This window comes from Ostrinia furnacalis, unplaced genomic scaffold (assembly GCF_004193835.3).
Source record: "Ostrinia furnacalis isolate ACB-3 unplaced genomic scaffold, ASM419383v2 OfSCF3968, whole genome shotgun sequence".
Classification (NCBI taxonomy): Eukaryota; Metazoa; Arthropoda; class Insecta; order Lepidoptera; family Crambidae; genus Ostrinia; species Ostrinia furnacalis.
Genome location: NW_021134207.1, coordinates 505,255 through 525,433, shown reverse-complemented (window position 1 = coordinate 525,433; position 20,179 = coordinate 505,255). Strand labels below are relative to the sequence as shown.

Here is a 20,179-nt window from a genome sequence, read left to right as displayed (position 1 = left end):
TACGAGTATTCATTTGTGAACGTGATTCTGAATTTTGAACTACTGAAGAGTAAACAGGCTTGTTTATAATCGTATACCGACTGCCTCTAGGCCATTTTACCTATATTATGTGTCTTTTTCGAATGGAATGGAACTAATCTGCTGGCGGGTAAGACAAAATCTTATAAAACTTTAAAAAGACTGATGCACTCTGTAATTTGGCTAAAAAATACATAGATGAAATTGTCTAATTCTTAAGTCCATTAGCATCCTTTTATACTATTTACAATTGGAGTTTTAGCATAGTATCTTAGATGTAGCAGAAAGCTCTGAAAAGGACTAAATGAATCTAGCAAAAGGTTTTACAGCTTAAATCTAGAGCAGCATTTACGGTAGGAACATTTGTAGCACAATAAACAACGCAACTAGATCGAATTGCATCATCACAATTCAATTCGCGTGGGAAGGCTCGTCAGTTCCTTTCGATCGCTTTCATCCCGCATTTGACAATGCACCAGTTTATCCCGACCCTTGTTAATGTGGTGATGTAGGCTAACACGCGGGCCAATGTACACTGGTGGATATTCGCACAGGAAAATCATCAATAGCAGTTAGTTATGCAAGAGAGCGATTGTCCGTACATACGAGCATTTCCATTGGAGCGAGGAAACACTGTATCGGTCAAAGGGACGGAACTCTGGCTGTCAGGCTGAATGCGTAGGCGCAGCCCTTTACGTTTTGTTGGTAGTAACCCATTGTCGAACATCCGGCACAACCAATACAGAGTTTATTGCGGCCTATGAATGGACTATGCGTTTGGGAGTACTCATTGATTGACAGAAGACAACACTGAACAAACATTTGCGAGGTAACAAGCCGATTGTGAAAATGTATCACAAAATGTTCATTGCGCGATTTGTGACACAAGGTAAGGAGGATTAGGTAGGAGAATAGTTGTAATAATTTAAAAGGGTGCCACCAAATGTACAAGGTAATATGTAAAAGTAGGCTGAAACTCACAATGCACTCAAAAAGCATCGTTATTTATCGACACTGACACCGGGTAATTGGCTGAAGTAACGTTTTGACAGGAACCCAACTGGAAGGCAGTATACAATTCGTCATAATTAGCCCGACTGGGCAAATTGTACAGCCAATTAGGACATCACGCAGATTCACCTAGACCCAGTTCCCAAACTTGTTACCCTGGTGTTCCACAAAATTTTTATTTGCCTCATGTTGGCCATTTTTCTTCATCATCAAGTTAAAGTTGAAGAGTTTATTTGCACACAACATAATTAAGTTTATGTTGCAGCAAAGAAAATGGGATTCTGATAAGAGTAAAAGTAATTTTCAGAGGATAATCTATAGTTGAAATTGAATATTTAAAAGAAAATAAATCTACGTACAAAATTGTACCTATTACAACTACATACATAGGTACTAAAGACAGCACAGCTTAACGTACCGGGCAGCCGCGTACCCGTACGTGGTACGCAGCTTGCTAATTTTGAGAAACTCTGGTCTAGACTTAAAGCTGATGAGCGTTGTAACGTTGTAATTAACAACTGTTCTGCATTTCAATAATAATGATGTCAATTCATCGTGATTGTGATTCACTGAGGCAGGCAACAGAAGCAATAGGTTCATGCTAGGTCACAACGGCTCGGGCATATAGAGGAGCTTATCTAGGAATGCCAGAGGCATTTTGACACTGCATAAATCTATTAACATTCTCTGTAATGTATTTTGATCTAACTTTATAAACATTTGCGCCATTCAGTAACGTAACTACACCGGGTGTGTTAATTCCCTCTTTCAAATTCCTATATTGGCACATAGTACAGGACTGGTAGAGCCCTAAATAAATGTATGAAAAGTAGAATCATGAAAAGTTAGTTTGTGTAAATAAAGCACCTTTGTTTTGTGTTAACTCAATAAAGGCGCTTGGAACTGCGCTAGAGTTATTCGCTGAGTCTCTAATTTCTCCACATGTGGGCAACATCTTCAGTTTTGTGCAACATAGTGCGAGTGCATCGCCCCGGTCAAAAATGGCCGCGGGCGCCGCGTGTGTTCAATCATTCACAGACCCGTTAAATTGTATATTTACGCGTAAAATATTTTCCACCGCCGAATCATTTAGCTCTCACATTTCGCCATTTAAATTCAGATCGGAATAAGCGGCACACCATGTTGTAATGAATTCCTCATCAGTTACAATAATTACTGCGATTGTACCGTACACGTCTGAAAATTTCACGTTCAGACATTAATGCGGAGTTCTGTATAAATACAAACTCCCATCTGTCTGTCCGTTACGTTTTCGCGACTAAACCGCTGAAGCAATTCTCATGAATTTGGTGTGGAGGAATTACGAGTATATTATGGAAACTTAGGATATTTTACGGTACTTTGGATGAAACGATAGAGTAGGTACTTTGTTAAAGTTAAAATTAACACGGGGCTTTTTATGTCAAAAACTAACGATACAAAAAAATTCATCATTAGATTGCTAAACTACTGAGTAATATAAAGACTGACTGAAATTCTCGCGGAGAAGCCATGGGCAATAGCTAATAAAGTAAAATGCTGATGCTGAATGACGATGATAGTTCATAAGTAGTAGGTAGGTACACTAACATTTTTAGATTGGTTTTCTCTGACAGGTTGGAAATTAGGTAAAGCGGGCGAAGCCGCGGGTGAGAGCAAGTACAAGGGTTCGTGAATTCATTAACGATAGTCTTGTTTGCAATAAAGCAGCCGGTGTTATGTAAAATTATAACACACCGGTAAACAGATTGTTCATATTTTTATGATATACTAACTAGCTTGCCCACTCGGTTCAAACTGGGTATGTTTCTGGGTAATAAACTATTTTTAAACTCTCTAAGTACCTACTTGTACATTTGGTAAATCATGACTTTAAAATTTCTTCCATGGAATGAAATGTAACTTTAACATTTCGTTATCTAAACCCAGCCTCGGCTCAATGTAGCAGTTTACTTTGAAACGGCTGACGAATTAGGTATTTACCCCTGATCCATCATCCAGCGCCTCTGTGACAACCAGACAATATTCCGTCTGGGTATACAAATTTCCTCCAAGAATGTTACAAGCTCTCAGAATTGGGGGAAAAAAATACCCGCCCCGACACTATCGCAATGTCTTGCTGAGATTGAAGCGGCCTTTTATCATAATTTGCCGGATCACGAGTCGACCCGCGAGACAATAAAGTTGTGAATTTGAAACCAAAACTTGTGGGTCAGAAATTTTATTGCTATTGCTCACAGCGATACATTTTATTCCAGTACTAAATCAAATTCGATTTGGAATATACGACAATTTATGTAATAGGTATACCCATTCACACAAATTTTCCAGCAACTTCGCTTGCGTAGATTTAATATCAATAAAAATTAGGCTGAAGAACTTAGCTAAGTAACAATTTAGCTTTGAGAATCAGCATCCGCTTTGATACTTAGATGGACAATTTTTATTTTCCTCGTGCATAAAGTGTAACACAGCTAACATTACAATTTAAAAGACATTAGTTATTTTAACGTTAACTAAATATTCTAAGGTGGGTGATTTTAAGTTCGTTTTAAGTAAGTTTTAATCGTATTTTCAAGAGTCGGTAATCGAGATCTACCTTCGACGATTCAAAAAGTTTCTGGAAGAAAGTAAGGCACACCGTTCCAAAATATCAGCCACTTTTTATCCTGGAAATGTTAATGGCTCCCTAGGGAATGAAAGTAAAGCTCTAAACATCAGGAAACGAAACAAAGTATCGGTAACAAAGTTTGTGAGATTAATCCCTTGAACGCAATCGGGGTCATAAATCTAATATCACTAATAATTTTGGCAATTTTGGATCAATATTTCCTTGGCAAAGTCCAAAAAGTTTAACTTATAGAAGTTATAGACAAGCTGTTCAGAGTAAAAAATAATCTACAGCCTGTGCGTGCGCCGTCAACTGACTTCAAATCACGTACACAAATACAATTATAAAATAATGAGGTAAGTACAACGTAACTAACTTCTAGTACATAGTAATTAGGGTCTAAAACGTGTTTTAGATTATAAGAGTGCAGTTTATCGACTATACATATACCACCGTATCTTCGCTCTCTATCGTTTTCAACGAAATGACTCTAGGTTAACTAACTTATTGATAGAGTCGTGAACAATATCTTGATATCAGATAACCTTTCTACATAGAAGATTAACAAAACCAAATAAATAAGGGAAATTCCTTTCACACCCGGAAATTGTAAATAAGCGTCACTACGTACCTTACGTACCGAATAACGTGCGGCATTCGAGAAACGTCTGCCTCGGCGCGTTTATAGGCGCGTCTCAAACTCCTCGTATATAAACATTCCGGCAGTTTATGTTACTTCAGAAATCCCATTCACCCCACGCACTATTGTCCCAACTAAACTTGTGTCGTGAGTGTACTTTACGATATCGGCACCATCGTAGTCTGTGAATTTGTAGACACACTAACTTCTAGTACGTTTGAACTTCGAAGTAGCAAGTTTCTTTTTCATTGCATGGGGGTGTACAAAACGGTGCAAATCAATTTGAATATTAATAAAATTGAAGCGACAAAACAAGGCCCTATTGGGACATTGAGGATGTAAATCTGTGTCCGTAAAGCCAAGTATACTTAATAACCCCAACACCCTTGACCCAAAAACCTGCATAAGGAAGATTACAAGGAAACAAATAGAGCGTTAAATTTAGCATAATGAGAAATGACCTACATAAGACCGAATAAAGCCCATTTTTTATTTGCATCAGAGCCATCTGGATATTATTGTGAACTCAAATTTACGACGTCTGTGCCTTTTCACGCTGCCATAAAAACGTTTCATTTCTCATAGCTAAAGAAAAGTGCCACGTTTGGAAAAATTCTCACGTTATGGCCCACTTGTTTTAATATACTCAAATCAAATTGACCTTTCCAATTGACCCGTAGTCACGATGAAACGATACGAAACTTTATGATCGTATGCCGAGTTACTGTTTGATGGATGGTCTAACTAAAGGACCGACTTAACACTATGGCACTATCTACCCAAAAATGTTAAACTGAAAGACAACGTAAAAGATCAACACTAACCGTTTTTCACCGGCTTGGGTTCCACGATTTTCTTATTTTTCTTGTGTCTCTTTATGTTGCAGGTTAACTTCTCGATCACTTTTAATATTTTTTTGCTCACTTTATTAATAGTTCTCCGCTTCGGATCGGTGTATTTCTTCGTTCGTGTTCCACCGTCGACGGTTTTTTCTCTTCCCGAATTTTCGCTGTCATCCGTTTCTGTGGCGGAGGAGTCCGACACGGGGTGAAATATGTAGGGGCTGGTGTTGAAACATGGGGAGTTCATGGTGATTTAGAGTTAAGGATGGGTTTAATTCGCGTGTGCTCGCGAAGAAGTCTTGAAGAACGTTGGAGGTCGGCGGTGGAACTGGGTAAGATTCGGGAAGCCAGTACGGTGCACCGCGGAGCGTGACGCCGCTCCCAGGGCTCGCCCAGGGACCTTGGCTTGTCTTAAGCTAGTAATTGATCGAGTTTGCCTGAGTAATGATTTAATGATCCTAGTCGAATGAGCACCGCGTCTATATGTCTGGCCGAATTATGTCATGTTTTGTTCTTTGGAGCATATCTTTTGCATTCAAGAAATCTGTATGGCGCTTCTGGGGATAGGTGTTAGGTATACAAGTATTAGTAAGTCGTACAATATTTTAATGTGGCATAGTCTGCAGTATACATACATATACATTTTTGACGTCCAATTTAGGTACATTATGTTTTCTAATTTATGAGATTTTGTCAAGATTTGACTAAACTCTCAAATTGTAATTATGATTAGGACAATAAACTCCACGAGTTAAATTGCGTTGCTATAATATTTAACAACAGTCAACACTAAAGGCTTTACTGAAGCAATTTACCGACGTTAATAACTTCACTTTTATAGGTTTTATCAAGGAAATCCCGCAATGAAACCAGTAATAACTTAATTAGTTAAGGAAAAAAATCTAAGTAGCTATCCAGAGCCTGCGGTAGATAATTACGAAGCAAAAATTGATTTTCCGCATGGGTGAGATTCAGTTAAATTTCCTCATGGCTGGCTTTCCTGGTAGTCCTTAAAAACTATTATGGAAAAGATTAAGTCGCTAGGGAAATAAGCACGCGAGTCCCGAAGGACGTCAGGTGTTTTGCTCGTTTTCAGCATAATTTCTTATATCAAAATGTATTCCGCGCGAGATTATCTGTGAAAAATTACTCACAATAAAAACAGCCTGGAGAAAATAACGTTTTTGCGCGCTGTAGGTACGTTTTACTTTACATTTCATTAAACATTTTGTAGTTATTAATGCTCCTTTAAGGTATCATTAATTTATTCATTAATCAAGAAACCACAGTGTTTAATATAATCCTCTAAATTCCAAATCAAAGCCCTTGCATTTCTGAGAGTTGCTCTACTAACGCCTAATGTAATGGAATAGCAATATCTATCTACGGCGACTCTATGACTGTATCCAATTAGCAGGCGCTGTCGATTTGGTATGCATCCCCCATCACATGAAATTGAGCTTCTAATTAGACTAATGGTACCGCATTAGACCAGATTTAAGCTTTAAGTATAAATCTTTGAAGTATCGAATAAGTACATTAAGATTTCATAAATACCTGGCAGTCAACCGCTTGTAGTGGCATAAAAGATTCCCGAGTAGTAATCTGCATTCAAGACCGCCGTGTAGTACTTCTGAGCTGGCTGAACGACTCTTCCGAGCACTCCGCTACTTGCTCGCGACTTAGTCACTTTCCGAGTTTTCACTAAGTGAAGTTTTGAAGAGTTCCAGTAATGATGCAACTCACTGGAACTCGAATGCCATTGGGAGCGGTAGTTTGTAATGAACTCTGTCATTTAAAAGGCGCTTTCTCGGTCGTATCAAAGATCTTTGATGTGTTTAGATGTTTTATTAAGTTTTTGTAAAAGCTTGAATTTGTGTCACAGGCGTTACAGTGATATTATATTTAGGTACGAACGGACGTAATACGATACATACGAGTATAAAAACAGATTGACTGTTGGACTACAGTCTATTTATTTAAATTCCCTTCCCCATTTATTCCTCATTATGTATCGTTCGTACCTATTTCTTTTATTAATCGTTCGCTTGTTGTTAATTTATTGATGGATAATGAGAAGTTCCATTAAAATAAATCAGTACATTGCAAATAGTAATATTTTCTTTCTGTAGGGATAACCCATCGCACGCGTTTATCAATTTATCATTTTATTATTTATTGAAACGAATTTAAAAATATCGGAGGCAATAACACGAAATGAGTATTCAAAAATATTTTTTGGTCTGCGATATGAATACGAAATCGGATTTGAATACTAATGATGTTCCAAACTTTTCCTCGTAATAAATGCGTCACGCGCGAGCCAATTTAATATGGAATAACTTTATGTAGGTTCTAAAGGTGATAAGCTTTGCAAAGTAAAAACTCACCTGTGGGAGTTCTGCTGAAGTCTTCTGGCGTCGATGGATGTAGATTACTGTGGTTTCGTTCGTCGCGTTTTGATTTTTGGTTCGGTTTATCAAAATAAGCAGTCTCCTGATGTATAGGTATATTGAAGACTCTTTCTTTTCTCAACTTTTCCTGGTGCTCAGATGCCCGTGAATCCATTTCTCTGGTTCCATTTAAGCCAGAAGTATCAAAATTTGAATGATGGTGGTTATTATCTTTGGTAGCATCTCCAGAGCCGTTCAGAATGATTTTCTTTATTGTTTTCACTTCTTCAACCTCATTCACCTGATGTTCTATTATTGTGGAGCGTTTAATTTCCTCATGCTTACTAAAATTATTATCACTATGAGAATTCACCATCGTACTAGTTTCACACTTTCCATTCATCTTGTTTTCTGGCCTTAGGTATTTTTCGAAGGGGTCACTGTTTCTTTTAGTATCAAAGGGATTTCTACCAGTACCATTGATTTCACTTTGTAAATAAGAACTGAACTTACTATCGTAATAATTGTGATCACTTTTATCATTCTCACTTTTTAAATCGACATAACTATTACTGAATTCAGTTTCCTTAAAGTTAGATTGAGGAAGACTACTGGGGCCAGAGTCGTAGATTTTGTTGAAAAATGAAGGCGATTTTAAATCTGAGCTCTGATCGTGAAGTGAAGATGTGTTTTCTTTGGATTTACTTCTATCTATACTGGACGCTCTGGCATTTGGTACTGGAAGTTTGGAAGCACTTGAATAATTCGGTAAAGTTGTATAAAAAGGGTTCGTCGGATGGAACCGTAATGGCTCCTCGCTGGTCGTGACAGATTTCACGAGCGGCGTGGAAGAGAGCGCAGTTGGCAGCGAATTGAGGGAAGACTGTGCAGAGAGCGAAGATGGCCGATTCTGAGGCAGCTGTGAAGGCCTTATTGTGGCGTAGACTGGAGCCTGCGGAGTCGCTCTACCGCCCTGCACCTCTGCAATCAACTGTGACGGCCCTGAAACCAATAATAATACAGTAAAGACGACTTGACAAGGAAGTAAGTGACGAAGGAATCTAACATTCCATTGCGCATCTGCACGTACTTAAACGTGAAAGCAGTTTCATATCATTTTCTCGGAAACCGTTTGAAACGATAAAGTTGTCCTCCCCGGGACTACACATTCAGATTTCAGACGCGTTAAAGTAATACATTTGGCACCTACAAAAGGAAATTCAAGGCAAATATTCTAGCTTTCAAGATGTTAGTATGAAGACATTACATTTTATGACATGTTAATATGAAACACACAGACAAATTATGCAGGTTGGACTGTTACATGTTTGCAACAGGATTTCGGTCTTGCAAGCAACATATTTTCGGAGGACTATTGTCGGAAATTGAACAACAAATATTGTCACCGGGTCTCAGAAATAAAAGAATATGTAGCAAATGTAGCAATACTGCATTTCCTTTGAACACGGAATTTAAATCTTGCTGTAAACGTAAAAATCTATATGCAGAAGCAGGAAATAGCAGTGAGGGGGGTAAGAGCAGTGTTTTCCCATTAAGCTGGGGGTTATAAGTCTGGGGATAATCCTAGCCTATCGAGACGCGGCTGCACCTTTTAGCTCGTATTTGCAGTTCCAGTGCTTCCATTTTCCATTCCTGAGTCTCGTTAAGCAGAAAATCGCATGGACGTGTCGATCTTTGAATAATGCCTATTATGTTTTCTAACGGAGATTGCTCTAATGTTTTTAAACCCGAAATTGCAAAAAAAACCTGTTTATACGATACATATTGCAGATTAGCAGGAGGTACCTATACTATAGCGGTCTTATGCAACTCTATTGCCCTACACTTTTTTGCTAGCAAACTCACATCACAGTGGTGTGCTCAGATAAAATTAGTATAACTTGAACGAAGCAAAAAGGCAGTTGGATTGGAGTATGAATTGAAACAACTTTCTTGGGTTTAAATTGGATAGAATTTAACTGTAAGACCGAGTTAGCTTTAAAAAGTAAATCGGATGATATCGCTTGTAACTCAAGCGGGTCTTCGTCTGTTGTCTTTTGGAAAATAATCCGACTTTTGAATAGACGTATTATTCTGGCGGGCATTTGAAATAATACGAGTAAGTACAACATTGACGTTCTTCAGGTGTTTTATCTCGAATTGATGTGAAAATATTTTTTATCTGGCTTCCGCGAAAAACAGGCTTGACTAGTATCGAGTCTCAGGTTATGTGAAAAACCAGCCTAGTGAAATAGGCCGGTTTTCAGTATCTATCTTGACTTTTTGAAGGTTAGAGCAGATTACTCAGGACATCTTATTATTAAGTATAAGAAACCTCGTAGACCACAGACTTTTTGTCAGCCGATAGGTTGATCAGGCTGTTAATAATCAGTATGGAAATGTTTAAAAGTGCGTACATAACACCGATCTGGTTCTTCATACAAATTAGAAGTCGACCCAACTATCGGCCGACTCAAAGTCTGCAGTCTGCAGAATGTCTTACCAGTAGATACTATTTGGATACGTCCCCAAAAGTTGCTTTTAGCTTCGTCAGTCCGTAAGTACACTAACAAGTAAAAAGTAACGCGTATCTAAACTTACTTTTCAACTCGCTGCTCTTGCCTATTGATCTTCTTCGCGGCGACGTCTCCCTGTTCCTGGAGACAACAAAACTTAGATTAAACCTTTGAAACAAGCAGCGAACTTTGGACCGAACAAATAATGATAAAACGTATGAAACCAACTTTAAATTAAGACTGCTTTAGTTTACAACTATATTCTAAGTTCATGTTTTCTCGTATACATCGAAGCTAGGACTACGTAAAAACAGGTAAGTATAGTAATTAGACAAATATTAGTGAAATGTTTTGTTTAATTAAGAAAATTCATCTCCTTCGCTTGCTTAATACTTCCTACCTATAAAGAATTGCCAAATATATTTCTAGGTCTTCTATACAAATAAATAAATTTGATATTAACGAAAATCCTGGCTGAAAGACACCATTCAACTTGTCACCAAAAAGTCAAATGCTATCGACCTCTACAGACCTTTCATGAAGCCAACACGTGGCGGATTATATTCATAGTTCCTAAATGGGCCTTTAGTAAAAGGAAACTTCGACACCGACTTTTTACACCTACAACATAAGCGGCTTATTTTTCCATTTCAACGTATTTATCAAACATAAGCAGATAAAATGTTTTATCAAAAAGCCGATCTTCCGTTAAAAAGCCGTTGAAAAAGCTTATGTAAAATGATCATTTATTTAAAGAGGGTGTAAGGTAGTATCAAATCAATAACCTTCCTCTGGCGTAGGGTAAATAAAAAGATCAAAAGTAGAACATACTCTATAGCTTAATTTATGCTTTAAGCCTTAAGTTTAATTAGCCTTAATAACATATTATTATTACAGCTTAATTTGCTCAACAAGTATTAAATAAAATTGCATTAAATAATACACATCGTAAAGATAGCAGGAAAGCGCTGGAAGCAGGTCGCTACCAGTCGATCAACATGGAAAGCATTGGGGGAGGCCTATGTTCAGCAGTGGACATCCTATGGCTGAAATGATGATGATGATGATGAAATAATACACAGGTAAAGCAGATCAACTAACGCTCGTATTCACAAACGATGCTCGCTTAAGTGTAGCAGCAAATCGAACGCACAACGTTGAATAGAGCTCTGTGATTGGTTCGTGTGTCACCCTGTGCGTCTGCGCTGTGAGATCTCATAGTAATGTTAGTGAATACGGGCGTAAATCCTCAACAAATGAGCATACAAAACCACATTCGATGTGTATTGGTTAGACATTTCAAACACACCACTGACATTTAATTTAATGAACATCTGCATTAGGATAGCTAATTTTGCAATGAACATTCAGAATCCATATTTTCTGGTGTTTTTCTTACAAACTTTTACTAAATAGGATCACTTTCCTCAAAGCTTCGCCATGATGTTGTTTTACGTCAAAACGTAATGTTATGCATCATTTAGTGACGAAATAGATTAGAGTCTATTATAAATATTAGAAGTTCTTACAATAATCACCCTAATGTTATAGTCTTAAAGTAAGCGTTTGTACGATGACAATAACATTTGCCCTCAACGGAATTCAAACTTTACTGTATTACCTAACTGCCACAATAAATGATTTATTGATCAAATTGATTGATTGATTGCAGCCGCAGTTGGCTTTATATAAACGGTATCCAAACCACTAAGAGGCGGCCGCTTATTTAGTTGTTATTATAGCCTATAAAAATAGCCTAATATGGCACTTGAAAATAGTGCAGCTGTGTATGAATCAAGTAATTCATGAATCTATCTTCATTATGACTGTTTTATTATTTTGATCCCGAATTTACATTTATGATTTAACAGTCTTAGCAAATGTCAATACTCTATCAATTTAATTGATTAGTGTAAGCGTTTACATTATTATTACATAATGAAATCAAAAATTTCCTTATTTTTGTAGACTAATTAAATTAGTATAGCCTGACCAGGAACATAAAAACCCTCGCCATGTTGCGGAAAACTAATGGTAGTTACTAATTTCTTTTAATGGCAACAGTAACTGAAAACTTCATTGACATGTCACCTTGCATGTCAGTCTATTGCTGTCAAAGTGTAAACAAACTTTATTTTAAATGTGCGCAATTAATTTTGTGAATTATATTGCTAAAATCTTTTTATAGTCGTGAAAGAAAAGTGGTTCACAATGTGTTAAAGTATTTGTCGAAGAGAAATACTAAGGGTTCGGACAATATTTTCATTGAATAATGTTTCCGACAAAGGTTGTCAAATTGACTGACATGTTTATCGTATAGTACAGTCCACTATGAAAATTAGCTGTGGTTTGTTTCAACTACCTATTTTAATTTTTTTTGTCACATTCTAAGTGTTGAATTTTATGGAATTGGGAAAGAAGTACCGAGTTTCAAGCGTTCATGAGCAGACATTGCAGTTGAATATTCAAGTTCTGAATTTGATTATTGATGAATAATAAAATAAATCCTACTAGCTCGATTGATGGTTTAATTGAATTTATTTAAACCAGGTTACCTATAATAATTTTTTTTTGTTAATTTATGAAAATATCAAATTAGCCCGTAATCCTAAATCCTGATACATAAAGTTTTAGCCTATTGATTTAACACAGGTACGACTGTACTCAGTTTTGCACTATCAAATGCAATGGACAACACGCATAAGTTGTAATATTAAGTTAAATTATGACTTAATTTAAAGTTTAGATCACACACATTACACTAATTTTTATTTCACCTCCATCCATCCAGTATTACCGAAGATAGAGCCTCGAGAAGTTTACGGACTTTTTAAAATTTTCAAAAATGTCACAACATGATTTTGCAGCCCCCGCACGTTAACCCATTTACCACTTTTTGTCTTTTTCCAACTAAAATAAAATTTTACCTAACTGACAACTGTTGTTAGTTGTCATCGTTCAATCACATTTCAAACTAGGCGCTATAAAAGTAACCATTATTATGCCACCTATTGCCAATTTTGTGCTGTAAATTTTCTGGAAAAATAACCAAGTTTGTGTCAATAACGAGTAAATAGTCCAGTTATTTGTTAATTTTACTTGGAAAGTTTTCCGGAATTTTTGAAAATTGGTGAATAAATAGATTTCGCTATGTTCTCTCCGAATTTTGTGACCTCGTTTACAGCCGCGCGCGCGCCCGCCTTATTGAAAAAAATCCGCCTTAAAAAAGGTTTTTGACAACTACTTTTTTCATTTTATAATTTTTGGGACATAGACAAGCTAAGAAGCTTTGATAAATGTGATAAAATTCATGTAATGTAAGTTAAATAGATTTAGAGTTGTGAAACAGTCAAATTAATGTACCTGCTAAATTGCGAGTTCTTTTTTCTTTGATCATGGCAGGACACGCTGCCGGGTGTCCTAAATATGCTGAAGTATAAAAAAATTCGCGTTGCTAAAGTATACATTGTTTTTTTGTCTTGTTTGTTTCTACATTACATAATTGTATCCTACTATTATTATAAATGCGAAAGTTTGGATGTCTGGAAGTTTAAAATAAAGTAAAGTAAAGTAATGTTTATTTCTCACCAACATAACAAACAATCAGGGAAAACAAAAAGTAAGAATGTTGGTGGGTTGATACCTGAACTAGGAAGATTCCTGTGTCTCAGGTTTGTTACTCTTTCACGCAAAAAGTACTCAACGGATTTTGTTGAAACTGTACAATATTATTTACTAGAGGCCGCCCGCGACTTCGTACGCGTGGATCCCGTTTTACCCCCTTCATCTATCTTACGCGGTTTAGATTTTTTCATACAAATGTTTTTTCCCGCTAACTCCCGTTCCCGTGGGAATTTTGCAATATCCTGTTGTAACTAAGCTTTAAGTTTACTAAGGTACCTGCATGCCAAAGGACAATGGGCAAAATGGTACCCGGCTCCAATAGATATGTGTCTAGTATCGTTTGAAAGGTCTTACCAAGATGAACAACTTTTACTATGGCCACCAACCTCAGATCTGGTTGTGTACGAAGATATACATACTTTTTTGCAGAATGGTACCCGGCTCCAATAGTTATGTTTGTAGTGTCATTTGGAAGGTCTTTCCAAGACGAACAACTTTTAATATGGCCACCAGCCTNGTGAGAGCAAGCTTTGCAAGCCGCACGGATGTTTTTGGCTCTCTGAGAGTTTGAAGCTTCGTATTGCTCTCATTTTTGGCGCCACAATGTTGGTACTTGGTTTTTTAGATAGCTTAAATAATAGAGTTTTTGTAGTAATGAAGAATTTTTATAAATAATATTCCATTTGCTTATTATTTGAGCTAGAAAAAAAACTTACGAACTTACGTACTATCACGAACTAGTAGCCGTTTACCTTAGACTAAATAAGTTTGGGAACCGCTGGTAACTGGTCTAACGCTTAACTCAGTGCCCGAGGTATGGGAGCGACACGGGAATGGGTGACATTGATTTAATATAGCGTGACAGATAATACAAAAGTAAACGTAAGGAGTTTGAGAAATTTGAGAATCCCTACTCTAGTCTATGTATACTCAACTCAAAACAACAAATACCTCAAGTCTTTCCTTGTACAGCATATTATCGGGTCTTTTGCGCTGGAACCGCAGATCTGAAACCAAGTTTACACAATCATCATCATCATTTCAGCCATAGGACGTCCACTGCTGAACATAGGCCTCCTCAATTATTTCCACATTGCCCGGTTGGTAGCGGCCTGCGTCCAGCGCCTTCCTGCTACCTTTATGAGGTCGTCGTCTTGATAATACTTAAAGAATGAAACACATAGTTAAGGAAAGTACATAAACTCGGGACACGCGCATTCCACGGACCGGCAAACTTAGCGCGAACGGGCAGTAAATGACCAAAGACCAAACTTACGTTAGAGTAGCGCTCTTTCTTGATGAATTCAATTTCTTTGCAGTGTCTGATCCTGACACATCTCCCTGAATTGCCGATAGAATCTGAGCACTCGTCGCCTATAAATGAAATCAAATCAAAACAAAATCAAAAATGGTCTGGATAGTCCCAGAGTTGAGGCACAACATTGGCTTTTTTCAAGTCACATTATTTTAAGGTACATTTTCACGGGACTAATATTCCCACCTCTCGGTCCCACCGCTGCAACTATTGTTTTATTATGTATATTCAACAACTATTCGCACATTATTATTATGTATTTATTTTTAAACTGTTTTATATGCAGTTTAGGTTGGTGTCTGTGACTTAAACTTCATCGCTGCAATGTTTTAACATAATTTTAAGTAAAACTTCCTCGATTTTTGTTAAGATTGGAGCAAGGATCACTCAATCCATATGCACATCTTCTACTCGGCATGGGGCACACTGAAAACCAGAGTCGTGGCCTACCCCACCGTGGGCCACGGCATATGCTGAGTGGAGTCCCATTGCGATGGGCATCGCTGTTGCGACAGGGTGGCACTGCTCAGTTCACTTTTTATTTCCTTGTAATATTTATGTGCTATTTCTGTCTTATTTGCGTATACTTTCTTTGTTCTCTAAGTGATGTTCGTCGTAATAAATATTTCTTTCTTTTCTTTCAACTCCTGTGTAGGATCTACAGCTTGACCGCCAATAACCCAACCAGTGGAGGTCAAGTTTGTCCCTTTTGTGCTTTGATTTATGGTATATGTAATGGTTTATTAAGAAACATCACATTATAGGAAGGCACTTAGTATCAATATTTTCAATTTTAATTAAATTTTATCTTACCTTCAGACTTCTCATGTTGTGCTGCAACAACACACAAACACGACAATAATGTTATATATTTATACATTATTAAATATTTTGTACCTAATAGCACTATTAAAGAAGCACTAAAAAAATTATTTTCATTAAACTTTGTGTCATTGGAACACAAACGTATTGAAACATATTTATTTTATAAACAAAAATTTGAAGCGCTTAGTAACTCGAATACGATAGGTACTTATTCAACTTGAAAAATATCTATAATTAACTAGAAAAATATTGTTATAATAAAATTTTGTATTGCAACAAAATACTTTAATATTAAATCACGAGACTGTTTTGTAGCCGCGTTCTTCCTTAATGAATCGCGAATACTCGTAAATAAAACACCATAACCTGTTTTGAAAACCAGTTAATTCAATATTAGGGTAATTGCAGACTTACGCCTGTATTCACAAACATTACTATGAGGTCTCACAGTGTGCGGTCGCACAGGGTGATACACGAACCAATCAGAGAGCTCTATTCAACGCTGTGCGTTCGATTTGCTGCTTCACGTAAGCAAGCATCGTTTGTGAATACGGGCGTAAGTTCCTGTTCCACGACAATCTGTCTTGCTTTCTCGCCTAAACCACTTAACCGATTTTGATGAAATTTGGCATAGAGATAGTTTCATCATCATCATCATCATCATTTCAGCCAAAGGACGTCCACTGCTGAACATAGGCCTCCCCCAATGACTTCCACATCGCACGGTTGGTAGCGGCCTGCATCCAGCGCCTTCCCGCTACCTTTATCAGGTCGTCGGTCCACCTTGTGGGTGGACGTCCCACGCTGCGTTTTCCGGTACGTGGCCTCCATTCCAGATTAGAGATAGTTTGAGTCCCAGGAAAGGACATAGGATAGTTTTTATCCCGGTTTTTGCAACAGGGCGCGCGCGATAAAGTTTTTCTGTGACAGACAAAATTCCACGCGGGCGAAGCCGCGGGCGGAAAGCTAGTGTTATAATAACACGTCTACTAAAAGGGATCCTGCAAAAAACGGGATGTCTCAGTAGGAAAGAGCCATAAGTGTCTTCGTTCGTTCGTTTACCAATATGACGTCCACTGCTGGACAAAGGCGTCCCCCAAGGATTTCCACAACAATCGGTCCTGCGCTGCCCGCATCCAGGCACTTCCCGCGACCTTCACCAGATCGTCGGTCCACCGAAGGGCTACGTCTTCCAGTTTTTTTTTGGAACTTACAGTTTTGCCAATTTTTGGATACATCTTCCGGTCCGTGATTGCCACTTAGGTTAAATTTATTTTTACTGACAGTCTGTGGAAACCCTTATGATAAAACTAAGCTAATGTTTTTGTATTTATTTTCCTGCTCATTGGAACTAAATACCTATAACTATAAACTAGTATCTACCTACTCTGTATAGCAAATTAACATCTGAAGTCTCTGACTACGTTATAGCAGCTGTGCCCGCGACTTCGTTCGCGTGGAAATAGTTTTCTTGAATAATATTTCCCGTTTTTGCAACATTTTTCTTTACTGCTCCGCCCCTATTGGCTGTAGGGTAGGAATCTCAAATAGGGGCCTGAAAATGCGGCGAAATGGTTCCAGTAAAGGATGGTACGGCAGTGTTTGCTTCGCGCTCGACTTGACAGACTGATATACCACACAAAAAGGTATTTCAAATCGGAGCATGAAACGCAACTGCAACGAAACTGCAACTTTGTGGTGATTCTGATGAATGAAACTGAAACAGAAAGTTTCAAACCGGTCGCGTCATGTGTGGTCTCTCAACGGACGCTATGGCAGAAACTTATATGCAACTCAAAAGTAACTAGCAGTTGCAGTTTCGTTGCAGTTGCGTTTCACCGTCTGTTCTGGACCTTACCCGCACCGCAACGTAAACGCCTCGCCTCGCGGCGCAAGGCGATATGGTGTTGATCCCTTTCCGGGTTGATAAGTGTGCTATGACCTTTAATTAAAGTGAGGTCAGTCGACCGAAGGCATAAGGGAAAACAGACTCAATAAAACACAATATACGGAAAGCACATTAAGCAGTTATTTATTCATGAAATCATAATAGTTAAAAAGACGTTTACTTTCAGCAAATAGGTTTTTAAAGTGTTACATGTCCCAGTATTTTAACTCTACCACTGCTTCGGGACAATAAATGGGCCAGTGCTGAGAAGAAGCAGCGCAAGAAACTCAGTCACTATTGTCAGCCTCTCTCTTTTTCAAGGGTTTACAATAATTAGGTGATACCTAGTTGTGAAATATTAACAAAGTTTTCAAATATATTTTCTATCTAAGAGTTTCATGCTGTGGTACTTTATTTAATTTTGTCTTTTGCTTTCGGTGTCCAGTGTGCGTAGCAGTGGGTCTACCAGCCGAGATCTGTATTGAGAAAAAACATTAGTTATAAATAATAATACCTAGTTCCACGAAGACGCGCCCCACCATTCTTCCGCTAATGTTTGAGTGTTATCGGTACACGCTAAATGATCCATGAGTGCACACGCACACTACAATAATGCCGCTCGGATTGCTCGGATCACACTCCCCGCACCCCGCGCGACCGAGACCAAAAATTGGTGGGGCGCGTCTTCGTGGATGGCTGGTCTTTAAAGTTTTTTTTTATCCACAACGAGGAAGGTCTTGGCCTGTATCTCACCTGATGGTAAGACGTCGAAGGTGGAAGCGAGCTTCACCCGAAATCCTCAACCACGAAGGAACTGGCTACCTCTAACTGCCGGAACACAACAATGCTGTTAACATTGTTGTAGTGGCGACAGAGGTAAGATGGTGGTAGCTAGCCAGGCGGACTTAGAGCAAGCCCTACCACCAACCAAACCGAACAGAAAAATCTGCCCCCACTGGGAGTCGAACCCGGGACCTCTGCGTCTGAAGCAGGTGGTCTTACCACTAGACCACAGAGGCGGTTAAAGTTGTGTGGATTGTTTGGTGTTCCATAATTTGGCACAAGAGAAAATGAATTTGTTATTAAAGCCTGGTCCGTGAGCACGTAGAATCCCGTCCAATGACCCCAAGCTACCCATCCTTACCGCTCGCGCGTAATTATATTGCTGTCGCGACTGTGCGACGCGCGCCCGCAGTGAGTGTGCGAGCGCGACAGCAACATAATTACGTGCGAGCGACAAGGATGGGCAGCTTGGGGTCATTGGACGGGATTCTACGTGCTCACGGACCAGGCTTTAGGTACTTAGCATAATTATAGCCACTACAATTTTTGAAAGTCACCTTTTGGCAGTTATGGCCACTCCTTAAATGGGTGCGTCTTCCTCCCCCTGAGGCACGGCGGCGGCGAAAGCCACCACCACCAACGCTACCACGAGAAGCAACTGCGGGAGAAAGGAGGAAATTACGATATACTCGTATGGACGATATTTATATCGATATTTATATCGAAGCGATGGCTGGTTCACACGTCATGTCTGTGAACAGGCGCTGCCTTCGGGGACTGGTCAAGGAAAGATATACCTGACATAAAATATATTATATGTATCAAAACGCAACAATTAACCTAGAAATTAACACGGCACTAAATAAAATAAATACAAAACTGCCACGCGGTCTCGTGCTAGATGGGCGTCTTAAAGGCCACCTTCTATCAACGGAAGCGCGTGGTAAGTAACTTGCTTCTGAATGTATTGTAACTTCCTACTTTTTTATATTTTTAAACCGGCAGACAGTGGTGACTGAGTTTGTTGCGGCGCTTCTTCTCAGCACTTGCCAAATGTTTGTCTCGAAGCGCTGGTAGGGCAAAAAAAGAATGAGACATGTATAGGCTCCTTAAGAGCATTTGACGATTTGCAAGTACCTACTAATTTAATTAGTCTAAACAAATAAAGAAAATTTTGATTTTGATTTTTTTATTTTATAGAGTGTTTTTGTTATCAATAGGAAACTATCCAATTTTTTTTAATAAGCTCCTTTAGAACCATTGAAAAATTATAGTACTTAATCGCGGTATTTTTCTTTAAAAATTTATTTTATTTTCTTCACGTAAATCGATTATGTTCCTGAATCTGAGTCGCTCCTAAAAATTTGAATACTGATAACAAAAACACCCTGTATCTCTACAGTGCCGTAGTCCGGTCAAAAAAACGGATGTTTACAAGCGGTCAAATGAATCCGTTTTTTGACGGTCCGTCGTCCGGTGAAAAAAGGGATTTCTACAAACGGTCTACTAAGTATATAAGAGAATAAATCCTCTTTAGTTGTTTTTTTAATTAGGCAGAGAGCAGAGCTACTTTTCTTTTTCATGTTGACATGTGACATGTGACATCTGACATGGTGTTATTAGAGTGAAAATTTTATTATTTTAGAAGATGAAAATGTATAATAATTTTAAAGGAATCGACAAGCTGATGAATTAACTTTAAATAACTCCGAA

At 38.2% G+C, this 20,179-nt stretch overlaps 1 protein-coding gene and 1 long non-coding RNA gene across 2 annotated transcripts in view; both read right to left on the bottom strand.

The window, feature by feature from the left end:
• Positions 1 to 20,179, bottom strand: part of LOC114358511 (uncharacterized) — a 65,767-nt gene that overhangs the window by 35,623 nt on the left and 9,965 nt on the right. The window contains exons 3-4 of the mRNA XM_028312488.1: positions 10,117 to 10,172; positions 7,513 to 8,517 (exon numbers count right to left, since the gene is read on the bottom strand). Coding sequence (XP_028168289.1) covers positions 7,513 to 8,517; positions 10,117 to 10,172 — 1,061 coding nt within the window. The remainder of the gene's footprint in view (positions 1 to 7,512; positions 8,518 to 10,116; positions 10,173 to 20,179) is intronic.
• LOC114358521 (uncharacterized) lies at positions 17,803 to 19,122 on the bottom strand. Its single transcript, XR_003656379.1, has 2 exons — positions 19,024 to 19,122; positions 17,803 to 18,159 (listed from the first exon to the last, which is right to left on the bottom strand). It is a non-coding gene; the product is annotated as an uncharacterized LOC114358521 (long non-coding RNA).